Below are 17114 nucleotides of genomic sequence, written 5' to 3'. Positions count from 1 at the left end.
ACCACAAAGGGTAGTGGTGAGATTTCTTTTTCATTTCTTTACAAAATAAAACAAGTTATTGCAGTGAACTCTACCAGAAACCTAAACTTTCTTTGGTTACCTGATACATATTTTCAGTATATAGCGATTCTCAAAAATGCAACTCCTGCATATTAAAAGAGTTACTTGTACTGAGTGTAAAAAAAAAAAAAAGTGCCCCCTCCCCCAACTCTTCAAACAGATTGTGGTCCTCCTGGTTGTTCTGTTGAACTTCATCAAATGATGAAAATATCCATATAATGCAGCCATACTTTCGATTTTTGATGATACTTTTCCAGGGCTTTCTTTTCTAATCATTTCATAAATAAATTGGCTCAAAGCAAAGACAGAGGGTGAATCCATAGCATGATCCTCTTGTTTACTAAAATAAAGAGCCAAAGGACTTCATTTTGGCAATGCAAAATTATATATAGCTATATATGTATATATATATATAGATGAAAGAATGATCATTAACTCGGTTAACATACATATTTTTATGAAGAATTGAATGAATTTAATATAAAAACACTACTAGTTTTGGCCTGTAACAGCCTTCTTTAGGTGACATTATAAAAGAAAGAAAAAAGAAAAAACACTAAACAATGAAGGTTAAAAGACTATGAACAACATAGACAGGCTCTATACATAATTAGCATGAAAACGTTGTAGTTGTATTTAAAGCTGTTCTTTCGTTTGCTGCATTGTTGAGAGAGTGCTTGCAGCATCATGTGAACGCCAGTACAAGATTACAGCTGAATGACTATCTGGAAGGTTGTAGCTCAAGTTATTATTTAGATGAACAGGATCGAAGATGATTTCTCTAGATTCCACGATTTTTCTCTCTAGTTCATCATTGCAACGGAAGATGTTAGTAGTTTTTCCCAGCAGACTTTGTGACTTTGGTTTTCATCATTAGGATTAGCCGAGAAAAGGATATGATTTGATAATGCACTGGCTCGCTGTCTCTTGTAAGTAATGTCCCTCATGTGTTCTTCCATTATGCAATTCGACAGATTTGTCTGTCTGCCCAAAATAAGGAATATCACAATCACACAATATTTTATATACACCAGGGTATTTGAGTTGATGCTGACAAGGTTTTGGGTGGCTTATTAAGAAACGGATCTTTGTATCTTTGCCCACACATACCAACAGATATCTGCATAGTCAGTCCCATCATTTCTCTCCTCATAAGCTTGGAATAATTTCCACCTTGGGACATTTGGAGCCCGTTCTCTTTTTGATGACCCAAATGAACTTCTTACAGAAATAAATCATCTGAAAACTTCTTTCGATGGATATTCCAAGAGAATCATTGAAAAATTCCTTCTTAATCCTCCTAGACATCACTCATAAGAAACAAATAGATTCAAAGTCAATATATCTATTCCTTATATAAGTACGGTTTCACATAAATTAGCAAAAGTTCTAAGAAAATACAATATCAGAACCTTGTTCACTCCACTTCCAAAGATCCATTTCTTAATAAGTCACCCAAAACTTTGTCATCATCAACTCAAATACCCTGGTGTATATAAAATATTGTGTGATTGTGATATTCCTTATTTTGGGCAGACAGACAAATCTGTCGAATTGCGTATGGAAGAACACATGAGGGACATTACTTACAAGAGACAGCGAGCCAGTGCATTATCAAATCATATCCTTTTCTCGGCTAATCCTAATGATGAAAACCAAAGTCACAAAGTCTGCTGGGAAAAATCTACTAACATCTGCCGTTGCAATGATAAACTAGAGAGAAAAATCGTGGAATCTAGAGAAATCATCTTCAATCCTGTTCATCTAAATAATAACTTGAGCTACAACCTCCCAGATAGTCATTCAGCTGTAATCTTGTACTGGCGTTCACATGACTCCCAACAATGCAACAAGCGATTGTTGGGAGACTGTCTATGTTGTTCATAGTCTTTTAATCTTCAATGTTTAGTGTTTTTTTCTTTTTTCTTTCTTTTATAATGTCACCTGAAGAAGGCTGTTACAGGCCGAAACTAGTAGTGTTTTTATATTAAAACCTTAAATCTCAGTTCTAGTCATTCAATTCTTCATAAATATATATATATATATATATATATATACACAAAATTATATATCATGTTTTCTATAAAGTCCGTGCTAGAGCAACTCATAAATGCCAGTGAGTGTATTCTTGTAAGCTCTCTGGTCAAATTTCGCATGAAACTTTCATAGTTTCTGCATTCAGCTTTGAAATAATGCTGGATTTAATATCCACTTGATTTATATAAGATCCGCTTGTTTTTCAAAGTTATCTATCTTGAAACTGGGAAGTGTTTTGTATGCCATGTTTGAAAATATCTATAACAAAATTATGTTTTCTTTATACTAGAACACATGATCATGAATTGTCATATGCTTTATACTGTTTCTGAAATTTTTCATTAAGCTCTTCATTTATTGCTGATAAATATAATAGCATAGCTTATTGTGTTTAGAAACATCTCCTCTTTATCAAACTCATTTTGAATGTGGTTTCATTTTCAGAATACATGAAGATGCTCTCCTAACCAAAAAAAAGCTCACACAGTTTTTACAATAATTTTGTGACATCCATTTTATTATCTGTTTCAGGCCTGTGTAGCTCATTCACGTGTAGACATAAGTTTAGGTCTAGTGACTGATGGAGGAACTTTTTCTAAGCCTTTTTTCGACCAGTTCCCGAGTTAGTGGATCTCTTGCATGGTTAATCAGGTTTTTTTCCTCCCAGAAACTCTGGTTTTTCATCCCTTAAACACAAGAAAATCGACCATAGAGCCCACAGTATTTTTCAAACATTTTCTGTTAGGGTTACCAAGAGATGGCAGCACTTGTTTGCCCATCTCTTCATCAGTTGCCACTTATGATTAGTGATAGTCTTGGGCCAGCTATCTTTGATTGGCTACCAGTGGAGATGGAACTGCCCACTCAGTCTCCGAAAGCTAGATAGGGTTTAAAAGGTCTCACCTACTCCTATAAGGGAATAAAAGGTGTTAGCTGATTATTTCCTCTTTATGTTCTTATTCCATCTTTTATTCCACAGCAAAGTTTCCAGTCATGTAATCTTTCATGTTTTTAGTCATTCACAGGTTTTAATTCATACTTTACTTAGTCTTTTACATTGGTTGTTCATGTTCCTTTTTAAAATGTGCTTCTTTTATTTGCCTACTGCTTCAACATAGTTCGGTTCACTATCTGTACTACAAATTGTTAGTGAATGATAATTGAAGAACGAAGAATGTCCTAAGGTATATTTTGAATTCTAAAAATAAAATCTGGTCAATTTCTATTTTAATGTCTGGATTTATTTTTAGCATGAATTTTATTATTTTTATATTATAATATCTAAACTACAGGATTCAAGCAAATGAATTTCTTTATTGAAAAGAAAAATGGGTACTCCTAAACATAATAATCTATACCATAGTATATATGCACTTTCATTATCAGCTTCTGTTGTTACTTTGTTATAAAATATAACAAAATGACTAAAATATGACCATTCCTGCCCACAGTTGTGTATAAATGTGAGCTACACCAAAGCTATCACAATTCCATATATCTGAGGCAAATCTGAAAAATTATGAGAGGGGCTGGAAAGTTCTGATAAACACCTAGAACAAAAAAATACCTTCATAACTCTGGTACTAGTATGTTCTTTCTTGTGATTATACCAGCTGCTTTAGTATCATTTTTGTTCTAGATGTTTATCAGAACTTTCCAGCCCCCCCCCTCATAACAAAGATTCAAAAAAAAATTGAACTTTCCAACCACTTACAGACCATATAAAAAATTAGTATCCCTTATCCACTCCACCAAAGATGAAATAAGTCCCTAGCCCTGTCAGGTGTTTATCAGGTGTCTTTTGTAGTTGTAAACTGTCCTATTATGGCCAAACAGGCAGGACAGCCAACATTAAGGAAAAGTCTTTTATATTTATATTTGCTAAATTGGAGTAGAGTGCCCTTCTTAGAGTATATCCTATGGTTTTTGTCCAAAGCATGATTAGCAAGTCCTAAATGGTTGCAGTGGTGGAAACGGATATAGTCCTTATGTTCAGCCCCAAATTTGGGAAGCTCTCATCCTCCATATTTCAGCTCAACAGCTAGGAAGCCCAATTTAGCTGACGAGGACTCTATTTAATATTTTAGGCTTACTCTCGGTTGATTTGCTTCGGCCTCATTACTTAGTGTAGTGCCTGTGTGCACATCTTATTTATTTTGTTTCCTGATGATGTCAGTTTGACTTTGCCAAAATACTGGAAGTGTTAATGAAATTTATTTTAGTTAATATAATATATTTCTAGCCTTCCCCCTCATAACAAAGATTCAAAAAAAAAATTGAACTTTCCAGCTTGGGAACTTGGGCCAAAAATAGTCTTCGTTGTAATACAGTTATAAATAGCCAACATATAAGCCTTACCACCAGACGGACTATGCACTAATTACACAACCTCTGCAAAAATAAATAAATAATAATGATAATGATAAATTCCTAATTTCTTCAGAACTATTCTTAATTTCCTAATTTCTCCATAATGAACAGTCCAAAAATACAAATTAGTTCTATCATTCATTGTATCTGCATTTTACAGTTGTACAATGCCATTTTACAAATTAGACATTCTTTCTAATTTGCTCTAATTTTTTATATATGCTCTCAGGGAAGTGTACAGGATATTATGATTGTACTACATGAAAAGTTTACATTATTATTAACTTTCTGTTAATAGTTTTCCTCAAATTTAATTTGTTATCTGTCATAATGTTATATTTTGGCAATCCACCTAGATCTTGGTATTCTTCTGGTTCTTTTCCTGCCATTCTGGCAAAAACCTTTCCTCTACCATTCTGTTTAAGTGAGAGTACTCCTTAGATTAGCTCTATTTACATATTCCTAAATGCTAACCTTGAATTCTTTCATGAAGTCCTCATTTTTAACATAGTTTTGCCATTTCATCTGCTCAATCCCCTAAGTTTTCTAAGTACTGTCATATCCTTCGTCTAGTGTTTTATTTCTATCCATTTCTCAGATCCATAGGTTAAAATTGGTTTGAACACTGTCCTGTACATAGCTAGTTTAGTGACTTGATTAATTTCTCTCTTATTCCATATAAATTATGGAATAATTCTTGTTATATTCTCATGATTTCTCAACTGTTTGTCTTAAAGTAAAATCTGTTCCTGGAGAACCTCTGTTTGTCCTGAACCCAGCTCTCAGCTTTTTCTTCTCCAGTTTTCCCTTCTACAATTTTCTTCTTCTCAAGTATGCTTGCATAAATCAGAACTTCCCTACTGGAATATCAGTAGGGAAGTTCTGTAATAAGTTTAGGTGTCACATTACTAATATTATGAGAAGTTGCAATGGATTATGGCAATGATGAGGGAGACCTTGATGTGCAGATGGAAAGAGGTTCCCTTGTATACGGCCTTGATCAGACCACATGTGGATTATGCACAGATCTGGTCTCCTGGTTTTCAAGGGAATGAGGATATCAGTGACAAGTTTATGAAGACATTGAAGGAATGCAATTTGCAGAGTAAAGTGAACTACAAGTTGTACTTCAGTTTTCCAAAAAAAAAGTTGGCAGTTGTTACCAAATTAATATGGAGTAGGTTTTTTATAGAGTAGAGGGAGACAAGGGTAGAACAGGTTATCCCTGGAAGCCTTCCAATGAAGATGTGAGCAAGGAAGTGAGGATCAGGTTCTTTGCATGGAGAGTGGTTGGTGAGTGGAATGTTTTACCTAATAGTGTGAAAAGTGTGAATGGGGTTTAAAGCATTGATAATTTTTTGTATGAGAGTGTGGATCTTCCATAATGAGGATTTGATTGCTTGGAGGTCTGATGTTAATAATAATGATAGCCTCAACAAGTATATTTTCATCTCTTGATGCAGATGTTCAGTATAGATGGGTCAAAGCCTATTTTCCCTTCACTCATCCATCTTGGGAACTAGAAATTTATCTTAATAGTAGCTGGGTAGAGATACTTGGTTGTGGTGTTATGAAGCAGGATATTCTCAAAAATGGTAAGTTTTGTTCATATTAGTTTACTAGTTTCCATTGCTGGTTTTTTTTTATTTTATTTTTTTATTTATGATATTAGCATTGAAAGAGTTACTGTTCTGTGAAATTTCTTATGTAATTATTTTTAAATTAAGTTGAATAATGCAAAATAAAAAATATTCTTTTCCTGAACGGCAGTGATCTGTAAAGAGAGTGACAACAATAAATTTGATTTTTCAGTTAGTGTATCCCATTGATAGACTAGAATTTCCAAGATAAAGTTCTGGTAGCATGAACTCTGACAACCTGCTATGCAAATAGAATGCAAAATGTGAAGACATAAGCATCCCTTGGTAACTGGCACTTGTAGAATGAATGCATTATACATCTTGAATATCTTTTGTGAGATACATTCATCTCGCAGGAGTTATTCAAAATTACTTCTTGTCAGCCATGCAGCTATTGACACATCTCACCTTTGGCAGATCATGCTCTTAAAAATTCTTGGCTGGTGTCTGATGGCTGTGCATGCATATTCAGCACATTTCAGTTCATTAACATTCCCTACTGGGTTAGAGTACACCAGTGAATTAAATAGTCCTGCAAATAAAAATCCTCAAGATTTCAGTCAAGTGATGAAGAAGGCCATATAATTAGTTCACCTCAACCAATCCTTCAAGCCTCAACACTGAAGTATAGTGGAATTCTATGCATGAACCATGTTTCTCTTCCATGCCAAGGGAAGGTCATAGAGTCAATTCCTTTACTTTGTAAAAAAATTCAGTCTATTTCAAATCATTAGTTAAAAATCATATCCTTAAAAATTCAGACATGATGGTTAGTTTTGATGTCACTTCTTTATTTACCAATGTACCACTAATAGACACTTTTAAAGAGTGTAAATTTCTCCCTGATATCTTTTAATTATTCATTACAATGTATACAGGTTACTTTACATGGGGAGGAAAAATCTACAAACAGATTAATGGTATTGCTATGGGTTCTGCACTTTAGCTAACTTCTACATGGAACACTTTGAAAACAAAATGCTTACCACAGCTACATACAAGACCTTACTGTGGATATGCTTTGTTGATAATGTGTTTGCCATTTGGCCCCATGCACTTTGGATTCTTTTGTTACCTACCTAAACAACCAACCCCAAAATTCAATTCACAGTAGAAAAAGAATCTATAACTGTTTACCTTTGCCTGACACATTATTTACCTGCCTTTCAGATGGTTCATTATATTTTTCCATTTACAGAAAACAAACACACACATAGGAAGATATCTTTAACATAAACAATCACATCATCATCCAGCCCAACAGTATGGTATTCTAAAAACACTTACACAGAGAGCCAGAGCAATTTGTTTTAATGATACAGCTCTTTCCACAGAATTTAAATATTTGTGCCATACTTTCTTGACCAATGGCTACAATTCCTACAAAATAGATAAAATACTACACAGCCCCATTACTTCTCCTTCCTCTAATATACAAGAACAAAACATTCCTATTCTCTATGTCAGAGGTACATCAAAAAAGATTACCACAGTACTAATAAAACATGGCCTTTTCACCACATTCAAACCACATGTTTAAATGCAACTCTGATCTGCTGTCCTAAGTAAACAGTAAGGATCTGCTCTTCCTAGCATATCCTAGAGTGGATGAAGTTCCTTGGATTGTGACTTCACTTGCTTTGGGAAGACAGGAAGATCTATTAATATCTTTCTTGGAGAACATAAAAAAATACATTCGCTACCATTATTATGGCAAGTCAGGACTGGCAGACAATGCTTTGGACAATCCTTCACATAGGATTAGATGGAAGAAAATCAGTGTGCTATTTAGAAGTCATTATAGGTCAGAAAGATTATTTTTAGAGTCAGCCATGGCTATGAAGAATTCTAACCTGAACAGGTATAGTGCATTAGTTTGCCAAAAATTTGGGAGACTGTTATCTTAAGACCAAACCACATTAGAGGATGCCAAATTAGGACTTTTAGACCTTTTGTCTGTTACAATTTGAATTGCTTCACTTACTCATTATCACGTCTATAATCTGCTACTTTGTGCTCTGAAGATGCTGGTTTGAAATCCAGTGAAATATAAGCTAGTTAATAAACACCATTTTTTTTATAAAATAGTTTGTTTGGTGTTAGAACTTTTATGAAGCACAAGAGCATATCTGCCAAGTCAGTAAACATGAACCCAGCCTCCATTGCAAAATACCAGTATGTATGACTTAGAAACATTGCAACAGATAGCAATTGCCATTTGCCTATTAGACTGAATGCATTCCAGGAATGTGTTGCATCTATCTGCATAGCATGTTTCAGCATTCATGTTGCAACTATAAAGAGCTATCTCTTAGAAATCCAATGTTTCCTGACTTTTTTGTTGAGCCCTTTCATTAGTTTTGAGGTGTAGAATTTAAAATTTAACAAGAGTGTACAATTACTATGTTATACACATGCTTTTATGATACTTTTACCTGTAGCACATATTATCATCTGTATTGGCTATGGATTAGATCATCCAGGAAGTCTGTTCCAGAGATTTAACCTGGAACTTTTCAAGCTTTTTTAAAGTTCCAATTAATAGAGTAATGGTGCCACACTAGATAATGAAAATCATCTGAAGACTTTTCAAGATCCATGCTGTATTTGCATGGATGTGTTCAACAACAACCTAATTGGCTAACTGAGACTAATGTACAATCAGTTTGCCTTTCATAACCAGAATTCCCATATAGCCATCTTATCAGATTTGTGGATGCTAGATAAAAAAAAAACATTCTTCTCTCTGCCATCATCATTAATGCCCATGGTCGATGTCCATTGGTTTCTAATATAATTTTCACTATTTTCTGCCATCCTTTGTCTATTGCTAGGTGGTTCAACCCTTGCATACTCTTTCCATATGACTCATTTACATCGTCTGCCCAAAGTTCATTTGTTATCTTTTACACCCATCCAATTTGTAGAAACTTTCTATAGTGTTCTTTTGAATGCCAATATTTGCCTTACAGTCTTTGACCATTACCCATGTCCATAGCAAACACTTATGAATATGCATGTTTCCAGAATTCCAGCATTGTGTCAGGATTCACTGTTTTACTTTTTCTATATCTTATCCATTGCCTGCAGGCTTACTTTCGCTTTGTTACACATTTCAATTTCCTTTTTATAATTTAAATTATGTATTATGTTGCTTCATGTGTAGACAAAGCTGCTAATCTTTTCCTGCTCATGTCCACTTATCTTATTTGCTTTTTCATCCTGTTCTTCCCGGCATCAACTCATATCTCTTTCCTTAAATTCAGCACTTCTTTATCTTCTTCAATAATGACTATCATTTGCAAATCTTAAAATATTGATTTTAAGGTACACTGTTACCTTAAACTTATTTTTCTTTAAACATTTATTGTTCTTTCCAAAAGCACACTAAAGATGCCTGGAGATATTCGTGTGTCCTTGTCTAGTGCCTCTGATCTGGAACCATCTTCCTGTTTTTTCCCAATTTTTCACATCAGCCTCTGCAATATGGTTGATATTCTGTAATAGATATTAGTTTCATGTCCACTCTGTAAGGTTCGAGTACATCCCATGTCACTTTCGGATCTATGCTGTTGAATATTTTCTGATAGTTAACAAAGCAAGTAAGAATATTTATATTTTTATGTACAGCTTTCTCAACAATTAATCTTAACAATAATATCTGATGCACAGCACTCCTGTTTCTTCTGAATCTTGTTTATTAATGTCATCTTCTATGTTTTCTTCCATTAGTTTTTTTATTCTTTCTATTAATGTCATCATAAGTACTGTACGCCCACAGATGTGAGACCCTTCGACACTTCTGCACACGTCAAAAGAAGGAGAATCCATTCCGATAATAGGATAATCAATACAAAATTAATAACGGAAAAAAGAAAACCCTAGAAAGTTGGAGTTGTCAAAGCTTTAATTAACATAATATTTGTTCTTCACCTTTTGCAACAGGAGCTTTTCACAATCAAAACATTAATGGAATTGAATTTACAACCTTGTCATTATTATTATTCCTGTGACACCTCTAAGGAGTCCAATTACTCATTGTTGGAGGGCACCCTACTCCACTCTGTAACACACATCTAACTATATCCCTACTACTTAATTCTTCTACTAGAAACAGTAGTAGGAGAATTTTCTCCAAGTTTCTGGAGAAAAATCCTGCTACCTCCATATGAGATCAGCTAACTCATCATCAAATGAAAAAGCCCATATAAAGATTCTTCTCATACCAACGAGAATTGAACTCAGGCCTTTTCCAAACGAAGGCACAATGTGTCATTGGTCTTTCAATTGTGCTGTGGAGGCAGTTGTCTTTCTTCAGGCTCTTATGTTTCTACATCCAAGGATACTGCAATAGAAAACAGAGTTGTAACCCTTACATTTCAGGCATTTCTGAACCTGTCAGCAGAACTTTTAACAAATTACACCCAATACTTACATATTTTCTGAACAACAGAATTTTTAATCTCTTAACTACAAAAGACAAACTTTGGTAGTTTTGTCTGTCCAAAATATGTTGAATTGCACTCAAAGAATCCAGTACTAGATTAATTGTGAGTGTAATTTAGGGAAAAATCATTATGAAAGTAAAGCACACTGTAAAAAGTTTTTTTTTTTTTTTTTTTTTAATGTTGCTTCCACCTACGAAAGGTTATTTATAAACTTATAGTACATTTGTACAGTGGGTGGGCTAAGGATTTTTATTTTTTTTCTGTTGTCAATTTTATATATTTTTTTGTTTATTTTTACATAGTCCAGAGACCCTACTATGTAGACCAAACACTGAACTTTTTCAAGCCACTTCAGATCTCCAATAAGTAGGGAGGTAGTCTCACACTGAGTGATGTCATCTCCCACTTGAAGACAATCACAAACATCCATGCTCATGGTAGGATTCAAATCTGCAACCTGTTGATTGGAGAGTGAGTAGGCTAACCACTAGGCCAATCAGGCTGGTGATTTGGTCATTGTATACAAATGAGTGGTCTGTCAGCAGTATATGCAAATATGTCATGGCATAAAAGTGAGTGTTTTGGAGTTGTTATCCATTTCATGTTTGGAGTGATAAGATATTTCATAATAGCAAAATTCTTGGATATAGCTGCAAAACATCATTTAACACAATTCAGGTGGAGCCATCATAAAACTAGATGCTGGCCAAAGTCAGGTGAAGGTAGTCGTATAGTTTTTGTGATTTGCAGACTGTGGAACTAATTCTAGCAGCCACTGGAGCTACAGTAAAGGAAGGCCACAGGTTACAGTTGGTGACCAATATCTTCAATTATCTGTTTTCGAAACAGGAGTGCTACCCTGAATCAACTATGATCTGACCTTCTGTCAGCTACAAGAATATTGGTATGTATGTATGTTAGGTGAGCAGTAGTCTGCATGCCTATCCCTATGCCACAGGAGAGAAAGTTTGAAATGGACCAAGCTCCATATTAGCTGAATGCAAGACCAATGGGGTCACTATTGTTTACAGATGCTTCCTGATTTGTTCTACAAAATGATACTAGGCATGGTCTGATCTGAAGAGAACCCAAGAAAACATCATAATTCCTCTAATATCAATGAAAGGGACACTTATGGTGGAGGTAGTGTGATGGTTTGGGGAAACATTTTGTTGGATGAGTGCTTCAACTTATAGAGACAAGGTTCTGGAGCCCTATGGTTGTTTGTATGCAGGGGAAACATTTATCCCACAAGTGATAAGGCTCGTCCTGATATAATAACTTTCTTCTTGAAGAAAGTTATTATATGTATGAACTGGTCAGCCAGGTTTCCTGACTGTAATCCTGTTGTGCATGTCTGAAGCTCTAGGTGGATGTGTTACCTCTCATTCACTCTCCTGAAAACCTTCAGGGACTTAGGAGAGCTTTGCAGGAGCAATGATTGTTATTACCAACTGATCTCCTGGACACCACTGTAGACGGTATAAAGCACCATTGTGACCACTTTACTTCTGTGAGGGGTATTCCTTATTGAGGTACTTTGACCTCTTACTTATATTTGATCATTGTCTTTATGTACCCATTTATTACTGAATTAAATGTTCTGTAAATTATGGTTGGCTGTATGCAGGGGAAACATTTATCCTACAAGTGATACGGCTCGTCCTGATATAATAACTTTCCTCTTGAAGAAAGTTATGTATGAACTGGTCAGCCAGGTTTCCTGACTGTAATTCTGTTGTGCATGTTTGAAGCTCTAGGTGGATGTGTTACTGCTCTCATTCACTCTCCTGAAAACTTTCAGGGACTTAGGAGAGTTTTGCAGGAGCAATGATTGTTATTACCAACTGATCTCCCGGACGCCATTATAGACAGTATAAAACACCATTGTGACCACTTTACTACTGTGAGGGGTATTCCTTATTGAGGTACTTTGACCTCTTATATTTGATCATTGTCTTTATGTACCCATTTATTACTGAATGAAATGTATTTATAATTTTTGTGGGTATTTCTTTCACATCTCATATCATACAGTTTTGAGTTATCATAATTTTTCTTGTTGCTCCTTAATTTATGGAAACTAGTGTATTTTGGACAGGCATATAGCTGGTCTATGAACAAAGGATTAGTGAGCATCAGTACTACATTGAATACTCAAAAGTTGGGTCTTGCACAACACAGTATTCACCACTTAAAGGAGTCATCCTTTAAGTACTACACTACTTAAAGGATGACTCCTTTAAGTGGTGCTTCTAGCTGCTACCCAGAAGTCCATATAATCTTCTTTGCATTTGCTATTATCAATTTTTCGTATTTACCCAGTAAACTTAAAAAAAAAAAAAATCCTTGGAGAGTGGCAAAGTACCTGGATACCGAATGAACAAGAATGGACTTGCAGTTTTGGATTTAGCTTAACCTGCTATTAGTAAGGTGGGAAAATGTAACAAAAGTGGTAAGGTGGAGTCCCACACTAAACTTGCTTGCACCAACAGCCTGTCGTCTATGGCATCGAGTAGCAGTTTATGGGAGGGGAAGCTATATTGAGGCATGACTCACTGCCACGCATTGTTAAAAAGTTAGTCAATTTAAAATCTTTGGGGTCTGTGACACCTCCACCGTACTAACTAAACGTTATGCTGGCTGGGACATTATTCAGTTAAACAAAGCACCTTTGTTTACCTGAATAATGGACAAATACTGAAAAGTAATCTAGTGGAACAAACTCCAGCTCAGCATTAGCAGGATTCAAGATTAAGTATGAAAAATATCAACAGAAAAGAAGCAGAATTTGCATAACAATTAGAGAAGTACACATTGACATAATAGATGTTAATGAAACAAAAAACAACAACAGGTGAGATTTTTCTACATAACAAATACAAGATGTTATATTCATGATCAATGAACCAAAGGACTATTTATACTTTACTATTTATCAATAATCATCAGTTGTGTATATGTATACACAACATCAGTATTTAATGTTGAGTATACAGACACATGAGAAGTATAAGTACCACAGCAGACAATTGTGTGTCTTTTGTTTCCAAGTGAGATTTAATTTAAATATATTTAATCTATTATTTTGTGATATTATTTAGGGGGTGCAAATGACAAAATTGGTTGGGCTTTTGGTCTTGGACTGGAAAGAATTGCAATGAAGCTGTATGGTATACCTGACATTCGATTATTTTGGAGCTCAGATACTGGCTTTCTCCACCAGTTTCATACTGACAATCCAGAACTCAGCATTACTTATAAGGTAAACATCTCTTAATTTTAAACAAAATTCCAGTTTTTTAATTTTTTTTTTTTAGTTATTTAATTTAGTGTATAAAAAGAATTGGAAGTGTATTCATGTGGAGGGATGTTTAAGGATCAAAGCTGTATAACTGAGAGGAGACCTCCACATAGCTTTTAAAGGAATGCGGAGAACTGACCAGTACTTTTGACCTAATGTCCAGTCCTCACTTTCTTGTGGTGCACCCTGTTTGGTATCTACCTGATACTGAACAAACAAGAATGGGCTGTCAGTTTGGGATTTAGCCAACCAAATTGTATTCTTATTGGCTTAAACTAAAATATAAAATGATGGTACAACATGACAGATTTTCATGCCGGCTGGGGTTTGCCCAGTTAAACAAGCCCCCCCCCCCCCATTGTTTTCGTCAAGGAACCAGGTTGAACAGCGAAAAGTCAGCTACTTCTGAACAAATCCTGAAACACACTCCAACTCAACATCACCAGAGTTCAATGTTGGTACTATCAACCTAAGAAGCCTGAATGGCAAAGAAATGGAGCTAGCTGATGAATTAGATAAGTTCCAGATCAACATAATAGGGGCCACTGAAACAAAAAAGACAAAATCTGGTGAGATTTTTCTGAGCAATAAATACAAAATGTTATATTCAGACAATGACAATCAGAGAAAAGAAGATGTAGCTGTAGTACTGAACACAAAATATGAGACTAATCTTCTTGAATGGCAAGTAATATCAAGTAGAGTGATGTGTGGCAAATATCAGAATGGGGAACTGGACAATGAGACTTATCTGTGCCTATGGTCCCACAGAAGGTTCTACTAAGGAAGAAGTGGAGGAATTTTTTGAGGCTTTAGAGAAAGCTACTGACACAATGAAAAAGGAAAAGTTGGTCCTTGTTGGGAATCTAAATAGTAGAGTAGGAATTGATTGTCAGACATACAAAAATATTTTGGGAAAATTTGGAGAAAAGAGCTAAGCTAATAATAATGGCAAATACCGGGTGGATTTCTGCTCAGGACATGGACTAGTTATTACTAACACCATGTTCCAACATAAAAATGTGCACAAATTCACATGGAGAGAAGAGGCAAGGAATAAGAAAAGTCTCATTGAGTATGTTATTGTTGATAGTGATGTTTTCTCACTGATTGAGGACACTAAAGTGTACAGAGAATTCGAAATTGGAAGTGATCACCATTTAGTCTTGAGCAGGATAAAATTGCATTTCATATTGAGAAGAATAACATGTAAGAAAGTTTTAAAGCAAATAAAAGTTGAGCAGCTCTCAGATTTGAACTATAGACTAAAATACAAAAACATTATTCATGAAAAAATGAAAAAGTTTGAGTACAGGAACCAACCCTTGGAGATTCAGTGGCAAGTCCTAAAGAAAACACTGATTGATTCAGCCAGAGAGGCATGTGGTGAGGTTGTCTGCAAGGATAGAAAAATCAGAACTCCATGGTGGACACAGGAAGTTAAAGAGGCAGTGAAGGAAAAGAAAGCATAACAAAAGTTCCTGACAAATAAATCAGCTTGTGCTCTTAGAGAATACAGAGACAAATGTAAGAAAGCTAAACATTGTGTAAAACTAAACAAAAGTCATGGGAGGACTTTGGTAAGAACATAGAAAATAAATATCAAGAAAGTTGGCAAGATATTCTGGAGGCTGTTGCAAAAGCTCAGAAATGTAGGAAAGAGTACTGTAAAGGGAATTAGAGATGATAAAGATGACAAGAGAACTGGTGAAAAAGATATTCTTGATGTATGGAGTAATTACTTCAAAAAATTGCTAAATGAAACAATCAGTGACAGCACAGTAGTAAAAAACACTGACCAGGCATGCAGTCAGGAATACATATCCATACTTGAAGTAGAAAAAGCCATCAAAAGCTTGAAATGTGGAAAGGCAATGGGAGTAGATGATATTCGACCAGAAATGATCAAGTATGGAGGTATAAAAGTCTTACAGTGGCTGCACTACATAGTTCAGAAGGCTTGGACAGAGGGACGAATTCCAGATGATTGGAGTAGAGCTTCCATAGTACCCATATATAAAACGGGAAATAAAATTAAGTGTGAGAATTACAGATGTATTTCCCTACTCGTGTTCCTGGTAAGATTTATACAAGTATACTTGAGAAGGATTGTGGAAGGGAAGCGTGGTGAAGAACAACCTGGATTCAGGCCAAATAGAGGCTGTCAGCACTACATAGTTCAGAAGGCCTGGTCCAGATGATTGGAGTAGAGCTTCCATAGTACCCATATATAAAAAGGGAAATAAAACTGAATGTGAGAATTACAGAAGTATTTCCCTACTGAGTGTTCTTCCTGGTAAGATATACACAAGTATACATGAGAAGGGTTGTGGAAGGGTGACGAACAAGCAGGATTCAGGCCAAACAGAGCCTGTCTGGATCAGATTTTCACTTTATTACAAATAGTTGAGAAATCATGGGAATATAACAGAGATTTGTATTTAAGTTTTGTAGATCTGGAAGAGGCATATGACATGGTGCCAAGAGAAAAGCTATTCAAAATACTACAGTTGTATGGTGTCAGTGGAGCATTATATCAAGCAATACTTTGTCTTTATTTGAGTTGTAAGTCAGCAGCTAGAATTGAAGGAAGTACAGGAAGATGGTTTAATGTTAAATCTGGTGTCAGACAAGGATGTACATTATCCCCTCTGTTATTCATTATCTATATGGATCATATTATGAAGGAAAGTGGTATTAAACCAGATATCAAAATTTGAGATGTTAATGTCAGCTCTTTGCTTTATGCAGATGATGTTATACTTCTAAATAAATCTGCTGGAAGTATGCAAGATTCCCTAACTAAATAGAATAACTGTTGTAATAGATTTGGTATGAAGGTCAGCATTAAAAAGACAATCATCATCATCATCAAATTCCTGCCATGTACCCTCAAGGGGTGTACAGGATATGATAGTACTACATGAAAAAAATTACATCATTATTAATTTCCTATCTACAATTTTCCTCCAAATCAGTCTGTTACTTGTCAAGACTCCAACATTATCAGATCTTATATTTCTATCGTCTAAGGCACTTTGTACCGTATCAATCCACCTATATCTTGGTCTTCCTCTGGGTCGTTTTGCTGCCAACCTGACAGAGAACACTTGTTTTGCTAATCTTTCCTCGCCCATTCTGTTTAAGTGACCATACCACCTGAGATTAGCTCTGCTAACGCATTCCTGGATGCTGACAATGTCAAGTTCATTCCTAATATCCTCGTTTTTAATATGATATTGCCATTGATGCCAT

The 17114-nt window shown here is 35.2% G+C and overlaps 1 protein-coding gene across 1 annotated transcript in view; it reads left to right on the top strand.

Moving 5' to 3' along the window:
- PheRS-m (Phenylalanyl-tRNA synthetase, mitochondrial) overlaps positions 1–17114 on the top strand; it is a 51526-nt gene that overhangs the window by 17026 nt on the left and 17386 nt on the right. Inside the window, exons 3-4 of the mRNA XM_090408299.1 lie at positions 5931–6062; positions 13660–13820. Coding sequence (XP_090264425.1) covers positions 5931–6062; positions 13660–13820 — 293 coding nt within the window. The remainder of the gene's footprint in view (positions 1–5930; positions 6063–13659; positions 13821–17114) is intronic.

The sequence above is a fragment of the Typopeltis vanoorti genome, chromosome 18, assembly GCF_054136105.1.
Source record: "Typopeltis vanoorti isolate ZY-2024b chromosome 18, IOZ_Tvanoo_1.0, whole genome shotgun sequence".
Classification (NCBI taxonomy): domain Eukaryota; kingdom Metazoa; phylum Arthropoda; class Arachnida; order Uropygi; family Thelyphonidae; genus Typopeltis; species Typopeltis vanoorti.
This window is presented reverse-complemented; position numbering and strand designations above follow the sequence as displayed.